This window comes from Sciurus carolinensis, chromosome 10 (assembly GCF_902686445.1).
Source record: "Sciurus carolinensis chromosome 10, mSciCar1.2, whole genome shotgun sequence".
Lineage (NCBI taxonomy): Eukaryota > Metazoa > Chordata > Mammalia > Rodentia > Sciuridae > Sciurus > Sciurus carolinensis.
Genome location: NC_062222.1, coordinates 105797952 through 105825687, shown reverse-complemented (window position 1 = coordinate 105825687; position 27736 = coordinate 105797952). Strand labels below are relative to the sequence as shown.

At 36.6% G+C, this 27736-nt stretch overlaps 1 protein-coding gene across 1 annotated transcript in view; it reads left to right on the top strand.

Annotated features, from left to right (window-relative positions):
- The window catches only part of Grxcr1 (glutaredoxin and cysteine rich domain containing 1), a 114795-nt gene extending 90457 nt beyond the window's left edge, over window positions 1-24338 (top strand). The window contains exons 3-4 of the mRNA XM_047565651.1: window positions 13989-14054; window positions 24159-24338. Coding sequence (XP_047421607.1) covers window positions 13989-14054; window positions 24159-24338 — 246 coding nt within the window. The remainder of the gene's footprint in view (window positions 1-13988; window positions 14055-24158) is intronic.
- The last annotated feature ends 3398 nt before the right edge of the window (window positions 24339-27736 follow it).

The window sequence follows — 27736 nt, the reverse complement described above, 5'->3', positions numbered from 1 at the left end:
TTCTCCATAAGGCAGAGAGTCTTGTTTTAAGAAACTTTCACCTTTGAAAATGTAAATTTGAGCAGAAGAAATATTTTTCACCTTTTTGATCATTCTTGATGATAATCATCAGTTGAAATTTTGTAAATTTTGAGAGCTGACTTAAAAAGAAATTAAACTAGTAGACTTGTCTTTCTCAGCTGTGAAATACAGCTCACCATGTCAATTCCGTACTTGGTACCTATGTTATTAAGCCACTCTCAACTGTCAAAACATATTTTAAAGAAGCAGAATTTAGGAACAAATGACTTAACTGACCCACAACTCAGATGACACAAGGGACCCCTGACCATGCAGGATATGGGTACCAGTAACTGAATCACAAAACTGCATTCTTGGTGCCCTTTCAAAATCCTCACCAAGAGTTTTGTGAGTTCTTGACTGTGAAGTGGGGTGAGGGCAGAGGGCTTATGTGTTTATGGACACTTCTAACTCAAGTGTGATGTCTTTCACATCTTCTTTGTTCAGTTCTTCCCTGAATGGAATACCTGCAAAGTACCTGTGAGTGGAATTTACTCAAGAGTGAGAGGGGGCATGGGAAAGGTAGAGGAGGGACTTGCCTCGTCCCTAAGACAACTTCTAGTTAAACGTGAGCTTCTCCACAGTCCTTTTGGCTGCAGGCTTCCTCATATACCCTTGGTTTGTCCCATGTTATCCCTACACACCCCCCCAACTCCCCACTACCCAGTCTCTTCTGTCCTCTCTCCATTCTTTGGAAGCCAGAGTAAGGACTTCCCTGGTCCCCAAAACGCAGTGCAGAGAGATTCTTCTTTGTGACTTTGGGTTCTTATGCCCTCCCACTGTGAGGCTCACTCTTTCACTCAAGAAACCCAAAGTTCAGGGCCCTCCTCCCAAGCAGCTTGTTCTGCTAAAGATAACTTGCTAGAAACAACTATTAGGAATTTTTAAAACGTCATTTAAAGTTTATCATACACTGAATTAAGAAAATAGCTCTAATTCACTAATGGCTCTAAAAAGTAGATTAAAAAATCTCAAAGCATATTGTTGGCTCAATTGTCTGTATGCATCAGTAAACAGAAAATAATCCTTCTAAATTCCTGAAATGGTTTGCTATCAGATGGTTGCTAGAATTTAGCTTCTACCTAATGTAACTTTTGTTATCTTTTGTGATTCATGAGCCCACTCTGTTTGTTATTATCAAAATACAGGGGGAGAGGTGGTGAGCAGTGTATTACCAATGCATAATTTTTTCAACCATATACTTGGAATGTATGCACTTTCCTCTTTTTTCAATTTAACTCTTTTTTCTCAGAGATGATTGGATGACTTTGAACCAGAGCCAAATTTCCTTCCCTGGGGGTCAATTAACTATGCTTACACTAAAATATACTTTCAGTAAGTCTCTATTTCTTTGGTTTGTCTTAAATATGCTTGTCTCATTCTTCTTATTATCGAATTTACCTTGAACAGGAGCTAAAGTGCATCACACCCCAGGAGATGGTAACTTGGCATTGGGCTTATTGCTAGACTTTGCAAAGTATCAAACTTGCTCTCTTAATTGAATTTTGACTATCGGAAAATATCCAGTTTAGAATGCTGGACTTAGGAATCAGTGACAACTATTTATTTGCCACTGTGAGGAAAGGTATTTGAATTATGTGGCATTTTCCTGGAAAGGAAATATTTTTTGTTCACATTTAAAAAAAAATAAGACCTTGGTGGTATAAGTATCTCACTGGAAGCCTCCAAATGGCTTGCTTGTAGTTGGACATATCTGTGACATCCTGTTTATGTTTCAGTTGTTTTTCTCCTGAATACTGAGTTAGATGTAACAATGCTGTGCTTTTTCTTGCTCTCCCTCTTTTCATCCAGTTTATAAATCCCTGGGGCAAAGAGATGATTATTTATTTTGGTCTCATAGAGAGAGGAGGTACTGAAGTTTATGATCTGTGTTGAACCATGGTTTAGTTTCTGAGGTGTTTTCCAGTATCTTTAATTTTAAAATACACCTGCAGGTTGTGGTAGCTTTGGAGAGGCTGGCTGGATGCATTTTATTCTTTGTACGATAGACTTCAGCTTTCATTCTTTGCTCCTTTTTCTGTGGACTGGTGTATTTCTATTAAGAACAAATAGCTGAAGTCCATCATTTTTGACAATGATGACAATGCCATGTAGTTAAAACTCATGTTGTTTAAGAACAAAGTGCACTTGCAGGAGAGGAGACTGTGACCAGGTTACAGACTATAGGTGCCAAGAAGCCAGGCCACAGAATTCTCCAGTCTGAGTACTGAGTTCTCCTCACATTACCACCTAAGGTAGCTGGTATATGTGAGGGGCTGTGGGTCATCAGACGAGGTAAGGGGCAATTATGTGACAGGTGTTCCTTGGTGATCAGTCTTGAAACTTCTTATCCATAGTGGCAGCCAAAGCTGTGGAAAAGAACCTACAGCTTGGTCTTTCATTCCGCAAATTTTTATGAGAAACTAAGATGAGTTCAGTCCTATGCTGGGCACTAGTTATATACAGGGTTAATTTAAGTAAATGTCCCTGCTCTCACAGCACTTACCTTCTCTCAGGGTGGGAGGCAGTGAAGGAACTGGTAAATAAATATGTACTCAATTATAGATGAAAATTTGCAGTAAGGTTAACTGATAGGATCTGGGGTTGAGAGCAGTTGGGAAAAAGGATTATTTTAGTGATTAGAGAAGGTTTGTTTGAGGACTTGAGACTTGAATATTATTAAGAGGCAACCATAAAGAGATCCTGGGAGCTGGGCATTCCCTATGTAGAGACCTTGTACATTCAAGCATGTGTTGGTGCTGTAGGGCAGGAAGGAGCTGGGCATATTCTAGGAGCTGAAAGAAAAGCCTATGAGGAATTCATGAACGTGAGACAGAGACCAGGTTGTGAGGCAGGGCTAGAGAGTTAAGTGGGGGTCCTGTAGACTACTTTCAGGACAGCAGCTTCTGGTATAAATAGAAAACAAAGGTATGCAATGTTTCTAATCAGGAGAATGCCAAGTAAAGTGGTCATTCATGACTTTGTGAAAAGATCATTCAGGCCTCTTGGAGAAGAGATGGGAGGTCAGCAAGAATCAAAGCAGAGAGACTTGGACCCTTGCAATAGGGTGCTAACAGCAGAGGAGATGAGAAAGGGACACATTGAAAATAGACTGCAGGGGATCTTACTGATGGATTGAATCTGGGGTGAAGAAGAAGAGGAGTCAAGGTTAATTGCTAGAATGTCTGTGTGTGCCCTTTGTAGTTTACTTAATACATGCTTAAGCTTTGGGGCTCCAAATTGTTTTCAGGTGAGGATTTATGCTTTGGGTCTCAGAGGCTGCCCTTTTATACATTCTTATAAAATTCTTTGGTTTTCCTCTGATACCTTATAATAACTGGTTAATTTTACATTTTCAAATATTTTGCCCTCTTAAATTTATTTTTAAAGTGTTTCTTGAGCTCTATTTGCCTTAATTTTCTTACTTTGCTGTGGCTTTGGTTATAATACCTTATTTTACTAATATCTCTTCTCCAGTTTTTATTTGCTGGATAATACTTAGTTTTTATTGATTACCTGTATTTTTTTTAATTCCTGGAATATATTCTTAAATTTTAGCTTATAATGCTTCAAGTATGTTTTCCTTTCATTTCTTTCTTTTTTTGTTGTTTAGTATTTAGGAGGTTGTCTTTTATCTATGATCAAGTTTTACCTTATTAGATGGCCGTAATCCCAGTGGTCAGTAGGTCTTTTTGTTCTTATTAGTTATATATGATAGTAGAATGTATTTAGACATATTATACATACCCATACATGGAGTGTAACTTCTCATTCTTTTGGTTGTACATGATGTAGAATTGCATTGGTTGTGTAATCATATATACACATGGGATAGTAATGTCTGATTCATTCTACTATCTTTCCTATTCCCATTCCCCATCCCTTCCTTCATTCCCCTTTGTCTAATGCAAAGTACTTCTATTCTTCACTATCTCCACCCCTTATTGTGAATTAGCATCCTCATAGCAGAGAAAACATTTGGCCTTTGGTTTTTTGGGACTGGTTTACTTCACTTAGTCTGTTGTTCTCCATTTCCACCCATTTACTGGCAAATGCCATAATTTCATTCATGTTTATGATTGAGCAATATTCCATGGTATATATATACCACATTTTCTTTTTTCATCTGTTCAACGGCACCTAGGATGGTTCCATAGTTTAGCTGTTGTGAATTGAGCTGCTGTAAACATTGATGTGTCTGCCTCACTGTAGTATGCTGATTTTAAGTCCTCTGGGTATAAACTGAGGAGTGGGATAACTGGGTTAAATGGTGGTTCCATTCCAAGTTTTCTGAGGAATCTCCATACTGCTTTCCAGAATGGTTGCATCAATTTGCAAAGTCCCACAGGCAATGTGTGAGTGAACCCTTTCCTCCACATACTTGCCAAAATTTATTGTTACTTATATTCTTGATAATTGCCATTCTGACTGGAGTGAGATGAAATCTCAGTATAGTTTTAATTTGTATTCCTCTAATTGCTAAAGATGTTGAACATTTTTTCATATATTTGTTGACCAATTATATTTCTTCTGTGAAGTAAGACTGAAGATTTTAAAAGACAACTTTCAGGGATGCAGTTAAGATTAAATAAATGATTGTAAAACTTCTTAAACAATTAGATGTCTCCTGAGGGTCTGCTATTATGTCATTACTCAAACTCCCTCCTCTTCCACCAAGAAATCCTCTTGGCCTTACCCTACCCCGTGAACATGGAAGATCCCCAAGAGATGAATTATAGAAGTCCTGTAACTTTGAGAAAATCCCAAACTTGCGTTTTTTTGGAGACCACAGAGGCCATGATAGAGGGCAATGACAATGGAGTACCAGATTGTTTTTTTTATCAGTCTTGAGTTAGAGACCTGGGTTTATTCATATTCCCAGAATAATTACTTCCTTGATTTGCCTCTTCAAGTAGAATACTGTTATGTAGGTAGAGTCAGTTCCTAAAGAAATGGAGGAAAAGGCTTTAAAATACCCACCAATATTTCTTCTGGAAAGGCTTATTATTGCTGCCCCGTTTTATTTCTTTCCCTAAACATTGTAGCTAACATAAATGGTTTAACTTTGGGTAGCACCCAAGAGTTTGTGCAGTACTTCAGCTCTCTAATGTCATCCTCATCCTATCTCTATCTCTGCCTCTCTATCATGGCTATTTCTACGTGTGTCTAAATATGTATGTATATATGCACATATGGACAAACATGTTTGAGCCCATGAGGGCTGCTATAAAAACATACCATAACCTAAGTAGCTTATAAACAACAGAAATTTATTTCTTATAGTTCTGGAGGCCAGGGGCTGGACACTGAAGCCTGGGATATAGAAGATCAATCAAGGCACCAATGGATTTGGTGTCTGGTAGGGTCCACTTCCTGATTCACAGATACTCATCTTCTCCCGGTGTTCTCACATGGTGGGAGAGAAAATGCAGCTCTTGGGGGCCTCTTTTATTAAAAGCACTAATCTCATTTATGATGGTTTCTACTTTCAAGTCAGAATCACCACTCAAAGTCTCCTCCTGTTTATACCATCACATTAAGGGTTAGGATTTCAATATGTGGGTTTTTTTTTATTGTTATTTTTTAGGATGGGGTACAAACATCTAGGCTATAGCAATCTCTTTGTCTATGCATCTATGTATCTACATAGCTACCCATCATCACTTTGAACCATTGACTAGTGGTTCAATTAAAATATATACCTATTTGTTTGTCAGATAAACCAGAGTTGGAAGTGGTCCAGAGGTATAGATATCTCTGCTCTATGAGTGGTTGTTCTATTTTATTACAACTTCCTTTGGGGCAAGTTCTACCCTCATGGGTAAAAATGCTTTGTCCCTATCACACTTTTTCCAGATTGCTTAAAGTTAAAAAGTTAAAAAGAGGAAGTATAGAAGGAGCAGGTTGCTTTTCAGGGTATGTCCTGGAAGATGCATGCATTACATATGCTCATTTCTCACCATCAAGGATTTACTCTCATGTCTACACCTAACCCCTCCAAAGCCTGGATAATGCAGTTTGCCTCCAAATGTTATGACTGAATACATTGCAGAACATACTATAACTAACAGGAAGAAGGGATGGTGTGGGGATAATTGCTCTTCATTATTAACAGGAGGAGGAAAGTTCCAATAAAAAAGATTTCTGTAGGTCATTTAAAAAGGAAAGAAAGAAAAAGTTTACAATGATATTTTCCACAGGTTTTTTTAAAATTAGGCTCAATAGAAAGTCCATTACTTATATTCTGAAAACAAGAATAAGTCAATATTGTTCTTGTTACTTAAGCTTTCTACGTGTCAGAAACTATACTAAGCATTTAACGTGTTTTATTTCATGTGTGCTCTAAACCCCCTAGATGTTAGAGATAGTTTTCTCTACAAAAATTGAAGCTTTGAGGGGTCAAGCAACTTGCCTAAGCTCATGCTGCTGATAAAGAAGAGACAGACTGGGCCCTGTCTCAATGTGGCTGAACCCACGATTCTTCTCAGTGCTGCAGTCTTTCCAATATACCTTGTTACCCAAAGGACTTACTTTTCTTCAGCCCAGTATTATAGGAAGATTGTCATCATCATCATCATCATCACCATCATCATCCTCATTTTTTCTCTCTCTCTTTTGAAAACATGTAACAAAAACTCAAATAGGGATGGACCCTAATAGAACAAATTAATCTGATTCGTTGATGGTTATGCTGGTTACTTTCTGTTTTCCCTCCAAGATCTATTTACTCCCCTTCCCTGGTCTACTCTGAGCTCCAGGAATGCAAACTTTATAGACTGTTTTACACAGGTGCCTTTGCCCTCTGATTTTTGACTGACTTCCAGTTAGTGGGATTCTGGAGCAGGAAGTCTGAAGCAGGCAGGGTTGAGGGATGGGAGTATTTATTTCCTCTGATAGTGCTGTGTTCCTCTTAGCCGCTTTCCTGTGGATACCTCTCTTATGAGTTTCTGCAACATCATATCTTCCCCATGGACCCTAGACCTCAGGTGTTGAGAGCTTCCGGTTGTTGATAGCTCCTGGACATTTGGACCAAGTCTATAGGTTTACATAACCTTGTTCACGTTTCTGAAGTGGGGCCCTTCTTTAAATGTTTCTTAATAAAATTGGGCATGCTGTCTCTTTCCTGCCAGGATCCTGAAGCTAACCTGGGTTATTACTGTGAGTTAAAAAAAAAAAATTGTTAGACCATCCAGTTCTCTTTAGTGTTGTACTGCCTTATAGAAATAGGATAACTTTTATTTCATGACCATGAGCTTCAGTACACTGCAGAGAACTCTAGGTGGAAACTGGGATTTTACAAAAATAGTAACAAATAATACAAAAATTTTCATGGAATATAATAGGCTGAAGTGATGGGTCTTTAGTAACCAATCTATGTTCAAACATCCCTGAATCCCATCTGGGCTGAGAGTCCATTGAACTTGGAACTCCTTCCAATGAATGGAATTTTAATTGACATTTTGATCATCTAATTATATTTCTCAATTACTGTCACAATGTGAATCTTCCTCCAAATATCTACATTGTCCCAGAAAAACAATCTACTCAATCTCCTTCAGCAATGTTGATCACTAACTTTCCTCATTCTTTTGACTTTTCAGAGAGCCCTGGCAAAATACTAGCTACATATCTCATAATAAAGAACACTTTAGGCATTTTACAACTTATCTGAGAGTTTTCATGGCCTGTAAAGTTGTCAAATTTCATGCCCATCTTTTCTTTTTAATAAGTCACAAATTCATCTTTCTTCTCAATATCTTGCATGAGCAATAAGCACATGTTAAACCCAAGTACTCCATTCACCCCTTCCCCTTTTTACTGTGTTCTATTTTGATTTATAGTTACGTCTCCAAAAACTGGGAGAGTCTTATTGGCCTCCACTATTATTTCTTTATTTTTTGTCTGTAGACAGGAAATATTTGTGGACTAACTTTTATGTACTTGACATTGATTCTTAGGAAATTTATGGTTGTTAAAATATATAATTGATATTTATTCCTCTCTTGGAATGCTTTAGACTCTATATATATATCATCTCATGTAATTCTTACAATGACCATGTAAACATTATCATGAGCCTTTTAAAAATGAGGAAACTAAGTCTAAAAGTGTTCTAATTACTTGTCAATGTTAACTTAACTTGTAAGTGGAAGAGCTAGAATTTAATCCTGGGTCTTTTTTTAAGTGAATTTAACGAATGCAATCTAAAATCTGTTTATGCAAAGAGAATTCGGGGTCACAGCAGACAAAAATATTAAATATATTACATAGAACAGTACTCCGATTTCTTTTAACCCAATCCCCAACATGACCACTTAAAAAAATCTTAATCTTGATATCACTTTTATATAATTTGATAATAACTTAAAGAGAGTTGGCTTTTTTTCAACAAAGAAGCAAATAGTACATCCCCGTGACAATTTATTTTGATGATATAGTTTATTATAAAAATCAGAATTGGCCTCCATTGGAAATCATTTTTTACAACTACACTAAACACAGTGGCTCAGCACTAATTATATGAAACTGAAGTTCCTCTCTTTGGTAGGAATTTTCTGATACCCAAAGGTCTTTATCATATAATTGCATAAAATAAGTCAAGGAGCTCAGTTAATTTTGCTGTTAATTCTTCCAGCAGGGACACAGGAAAACCATGCTTTTTAGAACGAGATTATCCACAGGAGCCTTTATTGTGTTTTTTAAGACACTGGTGGGATATTGCTACTCTTGCTTTGAACAGTTTCCAGGCCTAAGTATTTGATGTAGAACTCCAGAGACTCGGTGGAGTTTGTTCAAGCACTGGAGAAGATCCAGAGCTGATTCCTGAAGTAAATTCTGTCTTTTTCAGCAGGGCTCAGGTGGCCCATTTCCAGCCAGAGTTGATGTAATCTCCCATTTTCGGTGTGCATGACAATCATTGCAACAAACATTTATTGAGCACATCCTTTGGCAGACATCATGCTAGTTTCTGGTTGAGCTCTTTCAATGCCAAAACTCCCATCTGCTCTCCTGATTACACAGCCAAAGGGTTCTTTATCAGCTAGTACTAGATAGTCCTAGACTCCTGGTGCTCATCAGAGAGTGCAACCACAGTACAGCCTCCGTGGTTTGCTCTTTGGTTTTTATCAAGTGCCCAACTGAGAGAAGTGATAGGCAAAGGAGGACACCATTTACATAGTATTCGTCTTCTCACTCTTTGAGTTATCTGTCATTCCATTATGAAATCACAACATCATGGTCTCTTGCACCTCACAAAAGTTCATTTTGATATATTCCCTGGCTTATTTTTCATTTTTGAATCAGTAGTCATCAGAAGACATAACTGCTTAGAATTAATGCTGTATTTTCTACAAAAATGTTGAAGACATTAATGTAGTAAATACTTATGGACTGTCTATGGTACATGAGGTACTATGTACTGAAAGAAAGTCATAGCCCCTGTGATCACCACTGGGCTTACTGTCCAGTGAGGTAAATGCGATGTGAGAATACTTATAGAGGAAGACATGGCTGATTTTGCTAGGAAAGTAAAGGACAATTTAATGAGAAGGTGACGTTTTAATTATTATATTGAAGAATGTATAGGATTTTTCCAAGAGAAAATGGGTAAATGGATAGAAGAAATTTCAGGCAAAGGATGGAGCATGTGCAGAGGCAGAAAATCTCATGTAGTGACCTGGAGCGTCCAGGAGAAAGAAAAATTTGGGGTATCAGGGCAGAGTTGCAAAGATTGGTGCAATCGATAGTGAAGGAATTTATTGGCCAACAAGAAGAATTTGGGTTTTACCATAGTTAGTAGAACACATTCTAACAGGTAGTGTGGGGTATGTGATAAAAATAGGGGAAATAAATGCAGTTAGGCAGTTAAGTTAGAAGGAAAAAGAGGCTGGTTAAAGCTAGCAGGAGGGGTGTAAACATGCACTGGTTGGATTTAAGAGCCATTTCTATAGTAGCATTTATTTGGAGACAAAATTTTTATGAGTTAATGAAAAAGCAAGAATATCTATTAAATCAGCTAGTCTATCTGAAATAGTATGTAAGGTATCATTTAGACTACTATGCTAAGAAAAAATTTGCTTTGAGAAAGTGGGTTAAGAATCAAATTTAAGACTCAATCATAATTATCATTTTGAGATTTATTTAGGACCTTTTCTATGTCCTGGATTTTTATTCAATTTTTATTTTATCTCATGATCATAGAGATCTTTTATTGCAATTTTCTTTCTTGGTAAGATGAGGTGGTATTAGAATAAATAAAAATAAATCAAAATAATAATAATATATATGTATATATGTATAAACACATGTGTATGTATGTGTATACGTACATTGAAATTTACGAGATAGGTTCTTTCCTGGTATGTAAAACGTATTCTAGATAACTGAGACAGCAATTAAATAAAAAAGGAACTAGAATTTTTGATAGCAACTTTAGCTCATTCATTGTGGATGAGAAGCCATTGAAGTAAATGTTTTCATTCTCTTGAACTTCTTGAGCACCTTGTCAAAAGTGAGTCCTGTCCCCAGATTCTCACATTCCCAAGACTAGCAGTTCCCTGTGCCATCTCATCTTCACTAATTCAACAGTTTTCTCAGTGCCCAGTCAGTGTGCATAGCAGATTGGATAGAGCTGCTTTCAGAGTGAGCTCTGCCAGATGCCAAGATCTGACGGGGGCTTGTAGTGACCAATTGAAGGGCTCTGGCATACTCATCCTCTTCAAACTTTAGCCCTTTTAATTATAAAATTTAGATAGTAATGCTTAGTTTGCACCAATGATTCAAAGAGTCCATGCCTTTTAAGCACTTAATGTATTGCCATTCTCATTATTTTCAGGGTTATATTAATTTTAAGAAGAAGTTGATTCTAAATCCATTAAAAATATGCCAGACATATTTTCATAGACATCCTAGAAGTCTGGTGAATTACACCAGATGATAGAATGATTAATTAATTTCTACTAGTGTGGAACTGATTGATGGAGTTATACATAAAAAGTCAGAAACTCACGTAGGATATCCTTAGACAAATACCAAATGGGAAAAGGGTGTTTCCTAAGCACATCAATGCTTAAGGAAAAACACTTTCTATTGTGGATACAAGGCCAAGTTATAACTGGAATGCTTTTGATAAAAAAAAAAAGGAGAGAATGAGACCTTTGGAATATGCAAATACAGTGGAAAGATCAGATTGAGAGTTTTCCTGATTAATGCTCCAAAATTCAGGATGGACGCTCTTATGATTAGATGAGGTGTCCTCCAAAAGCTCTTATGGGAGACAGTGTAAGAATGGCTTGAAATGATTAGCTTATCAGAGTGGTTAACTGAATGGCAACTGTAGGCAAGTAGAGTATGGCTACAGGTGGGTTTCTGGGGACATGTATTTGGGGTTTAAATTTTGCCCCTGGTGAGCTAAGTTCTATTTCTACTTCCTGGTACCGTGTCCTGAGCTGCTTTCCTCTGCCACACCCTTCCACCATGATGTTCTGCTTCATCTCAGGCCCAGAGCAATGGAGTCTGCCATCTCTGGAGTGAGATTTCTGAAAATGTGAATTTCAAATAAACGTTTCCTCATCTAAAATTGTTCTTGTCAGGTCTTTTTTTGTCACAGTGGGCAAAAAAGTTCACTAAAAAAGGAGCAATTTATGATTTTTGCAGTTAGGCTGAGTACCTCCTTCCACTACTGCTGCTGTTAGGATCAGAGAGGGGGATCATCTGATTTTCTTTTCCCCCAACTCAGAATCTTGCATGTAGAATCACCAAAGGGGCAGAGACTTGGGACCCAGTAGGGAGCAGGAGATTTTGGCTATTGTTACTGCTTAACATGTGACAGAGACACCAGATGACAGGTTCCAAGGAAGCGTGCTGAGGACATGGCTGGTGGAGCATGGAGCCCATGTGAAGTAGCGGCATTGAGAGAGGGAAGTTGGTATCAGCTGCCTCTTCTCTTACTGGGCAAACCCTTTCCAGCCTTGGGCACTTGATATACTTTCTGTCCTGTAGGCACAAGGGTATCTTGAAGATCAGGAACCATTATGCCTTTTGGTACTTTGCTTGATGTGAGCAAAGCTTGCATTTCTCCTGTGAGGTGGAATCTACTTCCTTATTAGTAATGCTGTTGAAATTATTTTTCTGAGACAGAGCAAATTTCATATAATTAAGAATAATGAAACAGGTCCTTTCTTGGCATGTCACTGTCATCTATATAGTGACTAAGGCAGAGTGTTATGATTGAGAAGGTGTGTGGAAAGAGGCACATGGAAGTTCTGGTACATTCATTTTGTTTGAATTCATCCCTGTGTGTTTTCTTTCATTTGTGGAAAATGAGGCATATATTCTCTTTACTGCCTTAGTTCCTGTACCAAATTCCCTAGAGACTTCCCATTTTAGCTTAGCTAATTCTTAAAAGAAATAGAATGTAACAAAACTAAAATATTACCAGTTATTACTAAGTTTCAGACCCTGATGCTTTGTCATGTTGTTTCATTACCTTTGTTCTTATTTTAGCTGTGTCACGTTTGTATTACTGTCAAAACTACCAACATATAAAGGAATATAACCTGCCTGGCAGAGCTATATATATTCTCTGTCGCCCTGTATATTCATTCAAAGTGTTTTTTAGTATATTGATTTGATATTTCTTATGGTGATTAAGATGACATGAGATAAATAAAATAGTGTGAAGCTAAATAAGACCAAGGACTGGAGTCGCCTATGTAGCACTACAAAACTGCCTGCTCTATCTTAGAAACCTTGCACAATCTTCCTGGTCCAAGTCAAACCTTCTCTATTCCTCCAGAAGCAGATCTCCCCCAATCTATCCCTTAGCCGCCATTTTTATTTTCAAGCCCACCATTTTTTCTGCCTCTTTCATTTGGTATTTGTTTTCCATTCTATATCTTGGGTTACTTTTTTGTATGTTTACATAAAATATATAATTATAATATATAATATATAATTTAAGGATCTAAGATCCTTTTTTACTTTTTAAAATGGATCTTTGTGTTTCCCACCATGCTTAGCAAAAATAGGAATCCAAACATATTTATGGTGTGATGGTATTCCTCGCTACCTGGTTCATGAATCAAGAATGGATTGGACACCTACTCGGTTAAGCAATGCAGACACAATGTGAAAAAGTCATTTTCCTTCTTCCTGCACTGTGTGTGTACATTGGGAAATGGAGTGGGAGAACATGACATTGGAAAAAGAGAAAACTGGTGTAGTACAAAGAAACACAAGAGTTTGTTGGAAAGTGCATACATTGTCCCTTTTCTTTCACAGTAAAGTTTCAGAAACTAAAAGCAGCTCTGGATCAAGTCCCTGGCTGTTTTAAGTTCCCTCTATACTTCTTCCTCTGGTGACCTTGGAATTATTATTTAATCTCACTGAGACTCCATTTCTGCTAATAATAGTCTACTACATCAAATGAGATGATATTTGGTGCATGACTCACAATAATAATTAGTATTGGTTATTATCATTATTTTCATTATTAGCTGTTATTTTTACACGCATGAGTCTGAGGAAGGCCATATGCAAGACTGCTTGGAGTAGGGCAGAGACAGCCCAGGGTCTGGAGTTTGTTCTATGGCTTTCTTTCCCAGATGGCAGAGCTGACTACCGCTGCTTGACCACCTTTGAAGGGTGTGCTGGATGCTGCCATAGCTGAACTTGTGACACCTGCAGCTGCCCAGAGATCACCCCTGCTGGTGTTCTCACCCTCTGTGCACAGTGAGCCTTACCAGAGGGGAGAGAATGTGAGAATAAAGAAAAAACTTCTTTTTGACCTCCTGGTTTTAAGTTTACTCAGATCTGAAGGGAAGAATCACATTCATTGTTTTCTGAGTGAAGCTTTCCTGGCTAGAATTTTGTTTTCTCAAATACTAATACCATGGATTTTCTCCCCCTCTACCCTCTCTTGTTAATAGGGTGCTGAGAAAATTTTGTCAATGAATGAATCAGGAGAACTGCAAGATCTCTTAACCAAAATTGAGGTAATTGTGCTTTTAGCAACTTATTTTTAGTAATCAAAATGTTAAGCACATTTGATTGTAATTGGGTTTTCCTCATTGAATTTCTCCCTGTGTTGTTACAAATACGTAACAGGATACATGTGATGGTTTTATTCGAATATCACCTGCCATTAGGTTTGCTCCAGCTAGAGTCACTTTAGTATTAGGGTCTAATAATTTCATACTATTACTTGAAAATTTCTCTCAGCTTTATTTGAGCCTAATTCTCTGTAACAGAGATGTTGATGAGGTGTTGCAAGTCTGGCAGTTGTCTTAAAACACACTTTAAAATTTTGTTTAAAACTTTTATTTTCTCCATGAACTAGCTCATCATTTCTAAAGATGAAAGAAAAAGTTATCTCTCCCAAAACCACATTTTATTTTTTCCCAAACTTCTAATGAAAAAATCAGAGAAATACTTTTTCAAATATATAATGCATCAGATTACTATGCAACCAAGAAACCCTTAACACTTCTCTGCTAAATTATTGTTAGCCTGTTTTGTCCTGTATGTAAGAAGATCACATACTTTTATCATGCAGACTGGGACCCTTTGAGAATGAATGTCCCTTTCCTGGATGAACTAGGTTGGCCAGATGATTATCCACTCTCTCCATGCCACTATCTGCTCTTCTTGGTCCAACCTCCTTTGTTAACCTTATTTCTGATTCTCTGCCAGACTTTTCACTTCAGTCAAAAGAAAACACCAGGTAGTTTCTTGTGTTTTCTTGGTACCTTTCCTTTATGCAAGCTGCTCTGTCTACCTAGAGTGCTATTGTTCTAATTCCTCATCACCTTCCCCTTCCACTCCTTCCATCTTCAAGGCCTATCTACACTATCAGTTCTAAAAACTCTCTCCCATCTTTGGATTCCTACAACTCTTTATGTTGAGTGCTTAACAAATTCTTCCTCACATTACCTTTATTTGAGAAGGTATTTGATTCATATACCAAATGAACTATACTTTCCTTAATTGTAAGAATCTTGTTTTATTTATACTGTGATCTTGCCCAGAAGGAAAACACACTGTATTTATTAATTCAACAAATATTCTGAGTGTCTATTCACAGGTAGTATGCTAAGAGACACAATGCTGCCCTGTTAAACAATTGGTTGCATAGAGCAATAACTCAGAAAAGTTTTGTACTAACTCATGTCATAATAAAATAGTATTGCATTTAGATACTGTGACCCAATAAAGATGATAGCTAGAGAGGAAGTGCCTAGGAGGCAAGTTACCTGGGATATAGGAAGGGAATGTACCGTGATTACTAAATTAAAAACCATAGGGTCTTTTCAGAAAGCCGACCTGCTTAAGTAAAAGTGGTTTAAATTTCCTTGGTTTGCACAATTTATAACTTATGAAGCACTATGACTTGCAAATCAGAGGATGTTAGCTGAAACCTCAGCTCTGATGGCTATGTGACTTGAGGCACATTTTTCATCTTGCAGGATCTTAACATCTTCGTCTATCAAATGAGGGTGTGTACCTCCTGATCATCTAAAAATATCTCTCAGCTAAAACATTAATATGAACCAGTTAAATAAATCCATTCAATTTGTTCCCATATGCATCTCCAATCCTATGACACCATTAAGTTAGTGTTTATCCAATCATTTAACTTGGTTATTTTGTATTATGATTATCTCTGCACCCTTTAAATTTATGTAAATAGCATTGTATATCTAATTTGATTTTAAAGTATTTTCGCTAGGTAACTATGAATTTAAGAACAATCTACATTGCTATGTGAGCATTTAATTGACTTATTCTAACTGCTGCTGCTTTTCCATAGCAGCTGTGTCCAATAGAGCTTTGTTTGATGATGGGAATATTTTTTAACTGATTGTCCAAAACAGAAGTCTCTGGCTGATAGTGGCTATTGAACTATGGCTAGTATGATGGAGGAACTGGATTTTAATTTAATTTAGTTTGACTTAAATCTAAAGTCAATTTCGCATGGGGCTAGTTGTTCCCGTTTCAGACAGTGTAGCTCCACAGGGCCCACCCACATTTTTTCTCTCCACGTTTCCACTGAAAAACACCCAGGTGTCCTCCAATTCTCTCTTTCAAACAAACAGTGCTGCAAAGAACAACCTTGAATGCATTCCCATTTGGGTTTCCCCAGAGTAAAAATGGCTGGATCCTGGCTTATGCATATGCCTAAATCTAGATGGTGCCATATGTCTTTTTGGAATGGTTGTATCAGTCAACACTTGCTCCTATAAAGAAAGAGGTTTCTTGTGTTCCCACATTCCTGGAAATATTTCATATTACCATTTTCAAAATTTTGCCAGAGCGGAAGGTATAGAGCTATATAACCTTATTGTTTTATTTTATATATTTCTGATTACTATTGAGTTTGGACAGATCATTGTATGCTTGTCACTGTTTTACAATTTTTATATGTAAATTTTGTATTTTTATACCTTGCCCATTAAAGTCTTGGAATTATCTTTTGGGGGGACGTTTGATTTTCAGAAGATTCTTTTCTAGTCTAGATATTAATTCCAGTTGTTTTAGTCATTGACATAATTTCCTTCTCCTTTTACAGCTTCTTTCATGTATTTAATCCAAAAGAAATCCTCTCATAATGTAACAAAATTTACCATTTTCCTTATGTTTTGTGTCTTTGACCTTTAATTTATAAAGTACCCTTCAATCTGACAGTTTTAAAGATATCATTCTCTATTTTCTTTTATTAACTTTGTCCGGTTTTTTAACATCTAAGTCATTAATTTATATTCTACTGCTATTTTCTTAAATATGGGTGAACTAACTTCCTAACACCATCTACTGACTAATCTATTATTTCTTTATTGCTTTGTTGTGCCTACTTTACATTGTAATGAATCTCCTCATGTACTTGGGTCTTTTCTCTGAGCTTTCTGTTCAATTCCATTGATCTGTTTGTTTCTTACTACACCAATATCATACTGTTTTCATTTCCATTGTTTAACAGTGTCTTTTAGGGTCCTATAAGATTAATGAACTTCAATTTGTTTTATGGATCAATAACTGACTTAGATAGCTTTTATTTTTCTTCTTTTGAGTTCATAATTCTTGAATTCTACATTTTTGTGGGGGGTGGGTGTCGGGGCTTGAACTCAGGGGTGCTCAAGCACTAAGCCACATCCTCAACCTTATTTTGTGTTTTATTTAGAGACAAAGTCTCACTAAGTTGCTTTAGGACCTCGCTGAATTGCTGAGGCTGGCTTAAACTCTTGATCCTCCTGCCTCAGCCTGCCCAGCTGCTGGGTTTACAGGTGTGCACCACCGTACATAATGAATTCTACAATTTAACACTACCTTGCTAGACCAATGTAACCACTCTCTCTCTCAGATTAAAACACTTTGGAAAAGAGTAGAAGTTTCTCTGGGAAGCTGAGTGAATATGACTTGTCGATGAAGGTTGGCAGTGCCTCACAGGTGAAGAACTGGCCAAATGCAGCAGAAGCAAGTGGAACAGGTGGTAGTAAATAAGAAGGCCAAGTTTCATACAGCTGGTCATAACAATGAAGTTCTGCTCCTGAGGTGACAGTTTGCAGGTCATCCTAAATAGAATATGAGCTCCAGTAGATGCAGATTCTCATCTCTTTTGTTCTTTCCCTTCCAGCTGGTGCCTAGAACAGGGATTGGCATGTAATGGGCACTCAAACATTTGCTGAGTGAATAAATGAATGATTCCTTTTTCATTCAATGTTTTGAAAGAGATAAAGCAGTTAAGAGGTGAAAATGAAAATTATTATTTCATATAGGAGAATGCATGGATGAAAAGGGTGTTTTTAAATAGAATTTGCTAATGTATATTTTTATGTATTTATTTATATTAATAAAAAGGCTGGAGGTTAGAAACAAAGAGTTATCTAAGGATTTCCCCTATTTTAATCAGCTTTTTTGCTGCCGTGACTAAATGATGTGACCAGTACAATTATAGAGGAGGAAAGGTTTATTTGAGGGCTCATGGTTTCAGAGGTCCTAGTCCATAGAAGGCCTATTCCATTCCTTGGAACTTGAGGTGAGGCAGAACATCATGGCGGAAGAGTGTAGCAGAGGGAAGCAGCTTGCATTGTCAGGAAGCAGAGAAAGACTTCAGTCTCCAGACAAAATATATATCCAAAGCCACACCCCAATTCCAGTCTTCCCCAGTCACACCCTACCGCTTCAACTAATCCTATCAGTGATTAATTCACTGATTGTGTTAAGACATTTACAACCCAATCTTTTCTCCTTCCTACATTCTACCTTCCTACATTGTCTCACATGTAAGCTTTTGGGAGACACCTCACATCCAAACCATAACACCCCCTAATGACAACCAAGACAGGCAGAGAGAACCAGGGGAGCTCTGAGAGGTATTAGTATACCACTGATTCTGGCAGACATTGGATTGAAGTTCTTAGATGGCAAAGCAACTCTAAGTAAGCTTTTGCCTGACTTTGTAGTTTTTTTTTGAAAATATGAACAAAAGTTTTATTGCCATCTCTGCTGAGCTAGTCAAGAGAGTGTGTATTTTCTGTCCTTATTAAGAAACTTAAAAAAGGATTATTTAGTCTGATTCCCTCATGAGGTTTGGAGACCAGTTATTGTTCATTAAAAAGAGTTAGAATCCCAGCTATACACTGAGATGCCTGAAATGGCACAGTGTCTGTGACAAGACACTGGAGCTATCAAAGACTGTCCTGAGCCTTCCTGCAGAGGTAGAGTTCTGGAGGATAGCCCCTGTCAGTGTGAGTGGGTCTGGCATATTCAGAGGCTATGGTAGCAGAGTCCTGCCTTCTCACTTGGACACTCAGGTGATGTCATTTGCTTCTCACTGAAAACTGATCACCTATTTAAGCACGTTTACAGCAGTCCATCCCATCCGGCTCCAGAATCAGGCTCCTATCTTCAGGCATCTACATTTGGGATTATAAGTTACAAATTTCCTGTATCTGCATTTTGTGCAGTGGCTCTTTTCCCCAAATTTAAAATAAGAATGCTGGAAACACTGTCAATCAAGAAAGATTCTGCTTATCTTTTTAGCAGCAATGAGGTGTTTTAATAGGCAATTAGAAAGCATTTGCTGAATTAAATTGTTGTATCTAGTTTAAAATGTACAGAGAGAGATGATTATATCTCAAAGTGTGCGCTGGTCGATAATTTGTTACATGAATAAATCTACTTATAGATAATCTGGATGATGAGGTTTATGATCACAGGGACTCAAACAACTTTCTCTTTGGTAGGGTGATTAAGGGACTTTCATATCCGACTAGAATAGGATTAGATGATCCGAGGTAAATATAATAAGTGTTTTATTTCCTGATCTTAAAGAGGACACAAAGATTCCTGATTTTGGTATTTTGATTCTATATTAGAGGACCTGAGATAAACTCTCTATATTCCCCGAATTTGAATTTGTACCGTGAAGTTGACAATGATTCATGTACTCCACCCTTGAGCCCTTGTCCTATGGGTCTTTTGTTAAACATCTGGAAATTCTGTATGCTTCAATTTAACATATGCTGCAATTTAATGTACGCTTCAATTTAAATGACTGGAATGGATCTATTCAAAGATCTAGGAGTAGGGCTGAGAGGTCCAATTAGGAGAACAAGAAAGTTTCTATGTCATTGCTGTATCACCACTGCCTTGAACAGTGACAGGTTAGTGGACATGCAGTAACTGTTTGTGAAATGAATTAATAAGTAAAAAGATCTCACTCAGTGAGTTATTTTAAAATGTTCTTCACCAGAAATATATGAACAAAAAGAGGAAAAGGAGGAAGATGATTTCTTAGTCCTTTTTTCTTAAATTTCAAAGAGATATGCCCCAACCCAAAACCACTGTTCAGTGGAGGAACATTCTTTGGACTGAGACCTCCAAGGATGTGCTATTCTCAACCAGGTCTGCATGGTTTCTCTTTTTGCTGGCAACCTAGGCACTGAAGAACTTGTCTTAGATTTCTGAATTGCCTGAAGGTCAAAGTTTCTGTTGTCAACCTCTTCACTGAAAGTGGAAGTCTGCTTTGTTACTAATAGTTATGGCTGTATTGTTAACCTCAGTTATTTCTCCATCTTTCAACCTGAAATATGGTCCACATTCTTTGGAAATTTCCTAGCTATTTTTTTCCATTGTGCTGTGAAGAAAAAACTGAAGCCTTGAACTTCTTATGAGTCAGGAGCATCTATTATAAGCAAGTTCTTTGTAGAGAACACTTTAAATTGGAACCAGAGTTTCAGTGTAACAAAAGTGTTCTTAGAAGGAGGTAGCTAGGAATGACTGACCTATTTATTTTTATTACAAGAAACCACTGCTTTAGATTGTGTTGGATGATGTAATAAGAATGGGATTCCAGGAGACTGAGAGAAAGTAAGTGCCATAATGGGTGACCTCAAGACCCTCCTTTGCCCCACATTCTGTGTTAGTCACATTATTTGTCCTTCTAATTATCTTACATTTGGATACTCCCATGTATATATCATTTAAACCAAAAAAAGAAAAAAAAAGATGCTGAGAGCTCAGCTCAGTAGTAGACCTTTTGACTAGCATGCATGAGACCCTGGGATGGATCCCAAGCACTGTAACACAAACAAACCAATAAATAAAAACTAGCACTACAGAAGAAAACCCATGGATTTTGCTCATGAAGGCAACGTCCCAGTCCAATCTTCTAGTTGTGACCTGAATTTTTTCCCCCATTAAGAGGCTTTGATTCTGTCCTTGTAAAATGGCAGTGTCTATCATATGGGGTGGGTGTGAGTTTGGACGTAGGCTTCATGCACTGGCTAACTGTCCCTTTCTTCTCCCACATGAATGGTTGAAATAGCCAGGTTTTCTTGAGAATGAAAGTGGTCCCTAGATCTTTCCAACACTGCCCTAAACATATTAATTAGCACTGCATTGAAGCACATTTGCTCTTCCTTCATTATAGTGGCAAGACCTTAAATCAGAATGTTAATTATAGAACTTGTGTTAAATAAAATGAGTCTAAATGATAGAAAAATTGCTTGTGGTTATGTTGTGATCATAAGCAATTTAGCAGTTAATCAATATCCCTTCAAATAAGAATTTATTAATGAAATACTTACTAATAATGACTAAACTTATTAAATGCCTACTATGTGCCAGGGAATGTTCTATTCACTGTGTGTGAATTAATCCTGAATCTTCTCCCTAACCCTTTGAGTAGGACCGACTGCATCACAGAATTGCTTCAATTTTGAGGACACTTTTCTAAGATGACTGATCTATTTGTGATTCCCTTTAAGAATTAAAATGTACCTTTCAGTATTGATATGTTAATTTTATTTTAGGAAAGGTATTTGTTATGACTTTTACATACATCGTTAAGAAACAGTAGACTCTTGGTACTAGTGAATTTAACATTTGGTACTTGTACTTTTTGAAAATAAGCATTGTAAGTCATATTGTAGGTTCATGGTTTAAAAATGTTTTAAAATTTTGTTGAGTTACATTTTGAATTCTGTGTGCACATAGCCTGATGTCTGGAGTGAGGATATAGGTAGAGAATGAGCCTAGGAAGCTGCCTAATACATTTTATTTCAGCTTTTCTATTCTTAGGTTATGGGGAAACCATAGACTATTAAAAAATTTGGTCATTTGCATGTGCCTTGGGACATAGCAGGAGTTGATATTCAGTTAGTATACATCCACACAGCTATACCAGTTATTTAAAAAAATTAAGCATGCTTTAAGTGTTTTTTAAGATACTGAAATAATTTATATTGATTGATAAGTAGCTGCTGCACAAACATGTCTGCTTTTGTCTGACGTCCCCTGCCCTACAGAGTTGCCAGGTAAAATACAGGATGCCCACTTACATTTAAATCTCAGATAAAGGATGAACAATTTTATGGTTTAATTATGTTCAAAGGAGTATTTAGAATATAATTATACAAACGTTATTTTTGAAATTCAAGTTTAACTGAGCAATCTGTATTTTTATTTGCGGTATTGACCACCCCATTTTCCTAGGGTGCTATTTACCATCCAGCAGCAATGAATGAGATTCTGGACTCAGAGGCCTTAAGATCTTTGCTACAGTTCTAGGTTGGCCCAACATCTGTTCTTTGTAGTTGGTGCCCTTGTTGTAGAAGTCATAAACCATTTTTAAAATATATTTTTAGTTGTAGGTGAACATAATACCTTTATTTTTTTATTTATGTAGTGCTGAGAATCAAACCCAGTCCCTCACACATGCTAGGCAAGTGCTCTATCACTGAGTCACAATCCCACCCCCATAAACCATTTTTAATGTAATCTCTCTTTCTAACTTTATGTCAAAGATATCTCATAATCTTTCTAAAATTGAATAAGAACACCATTACTTACTAATTCTCTTTTATTTAACTTTTAAAATATTTTCTTTTTATCATTGCTGGATTTGCTTTTATTCCAGGTATTTTTCTAAAGACTTTTTAGTATTATAAAAATTATATCTCCAGTGTACCTTTTTTGGTGTCAATTCTTATACAGAGCAATGACAAAAACCCATTTAAAGAAATAACCAAATTGCTACATACCCTCAATCCATCTTGTTGGAAGACCTCTGAATCATTGCAATATTGACAAAGTTCCTGGTTCATGTCATTCAGATTGGCAACTACTACTTTCCAAGAAAATAATTCTATGCTGTTAAAAATGAGCTATTTCATGGGTTCTGCCATCTTAATATGATAGCTAAGTCAAACTGTAATTGTAAGTGAATCTTGCCACATACAGAAAATGCATATCTGAAAAATAGACTGGGAATATATAAATTTTAAGTCAATCATATTCTTAATGTTGTTTTCAGAGGATGTCTCACAAGCTACTTATTATGAGAGAATTGTATTTATTTCCAGGGAAAACGTTATGTGTGTTAGAGAAATGGCTGGTTAAATACAGTTAGTCAGGTTTCTTTTAAGATGGATTTTTGGAGACTTTAATATATGTGATTTTGTATATCTAGAGAAAAGCTGTATGCATGAGCAAGGGTGTTAAGCATGTTCCTTTGAGAATGTCTTTGTGTGTATTTCTACATTTCCCAACTTGTTTTAATAATTATTCTCTTTACAAAACCAGGCTTTTAAACATTGATGCTGATTACCATTTTACAAATCAGAGGCTGAGCATTCATTCATTCTTTTCTCTTGGTATTCATTCTATTATGGTTCCTAATGTCCCCCATATGACAGAGACCACTAGTGGACTCTGACAAAGCCTACATGCTCAGAAAAGCAAAGAGAAATGTATGTGAATGATTTTCAAAATATTGTCATTAATATGCTGCCTAATGATTTTTCACTCTACTATTAGGATACTTAATGTTTGCTTGAGATAGAAAGGCTGATTGCTACTGTGGGATATTTTATAGATGTGCATAAGATTTCTAAGCCTGTTCCTTTAAGTATAACATGAGGATAATGATACTTGAATTATGTTTTTATTTAAGAAGATGACTATATATGTGGAAGATGGAGTGGGGGAAGAGTCTATAATATATAGACTCATATATACATATTTGAAAGTGCTTATATATAATATATTTGAAAGTGCTTTGAAAAGACTAAAGCATCGTTCAAACTGGCAATGTAATGATGGATATCATGGACAATGGCTCCTCCACATTTTAGCTTAGAGTTTCCTGATTTTACAAATTCACTATTAGAGGTACTGTTCTATAAACGAAGATGTAAAGCTGTTAAAAGATACTAAAGGGAAAGTTAACATATTTTCTTTTGTGGGAAGGTAAAAGTAGTTTCCTTTAATGCAACTATCTATTGCCTGATAGAGCAATGTGATTTGTAAAAAAATCTATTCATATGATGGAACTCTTGAAGGTCCATACATTAAACCTCCAACTTACCAGCCTTTACAAGCCACACCTGTGCTATAGGTGGCTATCAATGGGGCAAGGAAGGAAGACTTTGCCCATTTCCCCCCATGTCTCAGGTGTATTAATGTCCAGTGCGTAACCATATTACCTTGGGCCAATGTTATTTTATAACCTCTCACAGTACAGAAAGATGGGAAGGCTGATTGAGTTGTTTGTGCTAACATACGTTCTCTTCTCTCTTGTCCCCTTGTCACCTACACAGAGAGTGCAGCATCCACAGGAGTGCCGCTCCTGTGGAGGCTTTGGTTTTCGTCCATGCTCAGTGTGCCATGGGAGCAAGATGTCAGTATTTCGAAATTGCTTTACAGACTCTTTCAAAGCCCTGAAGTGTACAGCTTGCAACGAGAATGGTCTTCAGCGTTGTAAGGACTGTGCTGGTTAGTCAGAACTTCTGCCCAGGAAAAGATTCATTTTAGTAACTGAAGATTATCATTTGGTTTATACTTTTTTTTTTTTTTAAGAAAACCATGTTTTTGGATTAATCAATAAAATTTGTATATTACAATTGCTTTTGTTTTGAATTTTTGCTGTGATTGTTTTTATTGATTTATTAAATAAATATTTATTTAACAAGTACTATGTGCCAAGCCCTGTGCTAGACCTTGGTTTCTAACTGTCATTAATAGAGTACACAATACCATTCCAAGATACCCAGTCTGGTTTGTTAAAAGTGTTTGATTTTCTAAAGAGAAGACACACGTAGCTAATAGTGCCTATTGTGATGTGACACTGTTTTCCAGGATGAGTTAATGAAATTCCCTAGATACACAACACATTTCTAGGCATACCTCAGGAGGGGGAATGAAGAGAGCCCTGGACAGTGGGGAAGAATATGATCATATTTACATTTAGGCTTAGACATTTTAAAATAGAATAATCTTGAAGAGGAGGATAATTTTGATTGCGTTCTTTTAAAAATTGTATTGTGTTTTCAATGGACAAATACAACATCTGTTGACAGAATAACTTTTGAAAGTAAAGATATTATAAAATGAAGCAAACTCCAGTCATGAGACACTGCATACATCATGAGAAAGCAATGGTCCCAATCTCCAGGTTATGAAACCTAGAATTAAAAAGTCACTGCAGAAAAGTTCTAAGTTTCTAGTCTGGAAAAACTTGGATGCAGTTACATGAAACATTTAATAAACCCAAGTTTTTTTTTTTTTTTTATGCCTATGTGTAAACAAAAAGACAAGACTAAATTTGTGCCTGGATATTTCAATCCAACTCTGAAGTGCACAAAACACACAGACTTCTGTACACATCACCTGTTAATTGAGCATCTTTTTCCCTTAGTTGGTGGGAGGGAAGGCAAGATGACCATGCAGAACAAAGACGTGGGAAGTAGAAATAAACACTAGACATTATAAAGTCATGGTGAAACCAAAGCTTCAATTAATGCATAGCTCTGGGGGTAAAGACCACTGTTGTCGATGATCTTAAAGGTACATCGCAAGTGTTATCAGGTGGAGTTTTTGGTGATAATTTGAAAGTTGCCAGAAGATTTATCTGAATTTGTTTTCTTTTATTTATTTTTAGGAGGATTTATTTTTTAAATGTTTGCTTTGTGCCATTGTCCCTAAGAGCCCTTCCTATAGTAAAGAACATCAGTGAGTAGACAAAAAAATTTGCTGGAATTGCTGGCTGCTGATTGATCATCTGTATACAGGTCTGTGGCTGATCAATGATATTAAGGAATCACTTTCATAAAATCTGTGATAAGGTGATTAAAATATTTTGTTTCTTGGTTTTCTAAAAGTCAGCAAATAAATATTGGTGGAGTACTTTCTGGTTAGTAAGAAGTTAGTCAGAAGCTTGTACTCTAATTAGGAAGTAAGTATTCAACAAATAAATATAAGCAGACGAGTCTTATAAATATTACAGAAGCAGCACAGCATGCTTTGGGAATGCAGAATAGGAGGAGCAACAAATATGATTTAGAAAATGGTTAGAAGATTCCTTGTTGAACAATTGACACATGGGTATTTGGAAACCAATTAGGCAGAGAGCAAGGGGTTAGGCTTCGGTTGAAGAAATAGCATGCATGAAGCCTGAGCTCAGAGAAAAAGTGTGTGAAGAACTGTAAGAAATTCAATACGAGGAGTGACAGGCTCATAATAGTAAAGAAGTTGCTAACAGCCCAGGTCTCCTGGTAATAATGTGTATATACTCCAAACAAAATAATGAAAAACAAACCCAGTTATTGAAGACCCTGGAAAGCAACTAAGAGCAGAAAAGAACAGGAGGGGATTCAAGCACTGAAAAAAGGGAAATAAAATGAATCCCAGGTTAACCCAGTTTTTCCTCTGAAAGCACTTCCTAGTTTGCACAGAACATAGTTCACAAAGGACAGTGCAGTCTTAATGTTTTGAAGAAAGAACTAAGGGTTAGAGACTGGAGCTGCCACAATGTTTGGAATTGAGGGGAGAGTTCAGAACAATGAGGACACCAAAAAGGAGAGCCCCAAATCTGCTCATTAATTCAATAATTATTATGATGATTACTAGGGCTAATTTGAATTAAAATATCCTCATAAAAAGGCATGTAAAAATGCAAATGGACACCACAGCTGAGAGAAAATATGTAGAATATAAATATTTGTAAAAAAAACCTAAAAGCTAGAATACATAAAGAACCCTGAAAATTAATGAACACAATATAACCGAGAAATGGAACAGACAACAAATAATTCACAAAAGAAGACATATGAAAGGTCAAATCCATTAAAAAATGACATCATTAGTTGTCAAGGGAATGAATGTTAAAGTCACAATGGGATGGTAGGACATAAAACTACCATCAGTATTTACAATGGCTAGAATTAAAACATCTGAAAACACCAAGGGTTGGTATAGATGTAAAGCAACTGGAATTCTCACACACTGCCAAAGGAAATGAAAAATGGAAGCACCATGTAGGAAAACCATTAACCAGTTTTTAATAAACATACACCAATTAGATGCTAAACAATAATGCCCCTAGTTATTTACTCCAGAAAAAGGAATACATATGTCCACATGGGATAAGAATTTCACAGAAGCTACTTTCAGAATAGCTAAAAAAGTGGAAGTATCTCAAATGTTCATCAGTGGGAGGACTGATATGCAATTTGTGGTATGGTATGTTAACACAGAGGCACAAGACCTGGTAATAAAAGGGAACAAGGTACTGATTCTGAAAATAACATGGGTGAATCTCAAAAACATTACATAGAATAAACTAAGCCAGCCATGGAGGGTGTGAACTACACATACAATACTATGTTACATGAAGTTAAAAATAGGTGAAATTAAACTGTAGAATTATTGCCCACAGGTGGGAGGAGGGGAAGAAATTAAGCTTAAGCAGAACTAGGGCAGTGAAACAAGATGGGGATAGTGGAGAGTGGATTTATTCTATCAAGACAGAAGGGAAGTGCTTTGCATCTGGAGATTTCATCTCTCTTGCAACATGGTGTGAGATTCCAGTAAGTATTAAGTAGGGCTTATCTAGAATTTTTTTGACTTTTCAGGCTCTGACTCTGTTTCTGAAAATTCAACCATTTTTAGTGTTCTGGTCTGAGGTGTAATCAAGGTGGAGAATTAGAATAACATGTGGGCATCTAATTTTCAGTTGCTCTCTTGAACTTTGGACTCTACGGACAAAAGCTCACTGACTCTCAGTTGTGTACACAAAAATTTTACTCCTTTCTACATCTTATTTATTTTTTGTCATGCATTGGCATGGGATTTAAATGTTGTGTTTTCTGCTAATTATTATAACTTCTAAAGAGAACAT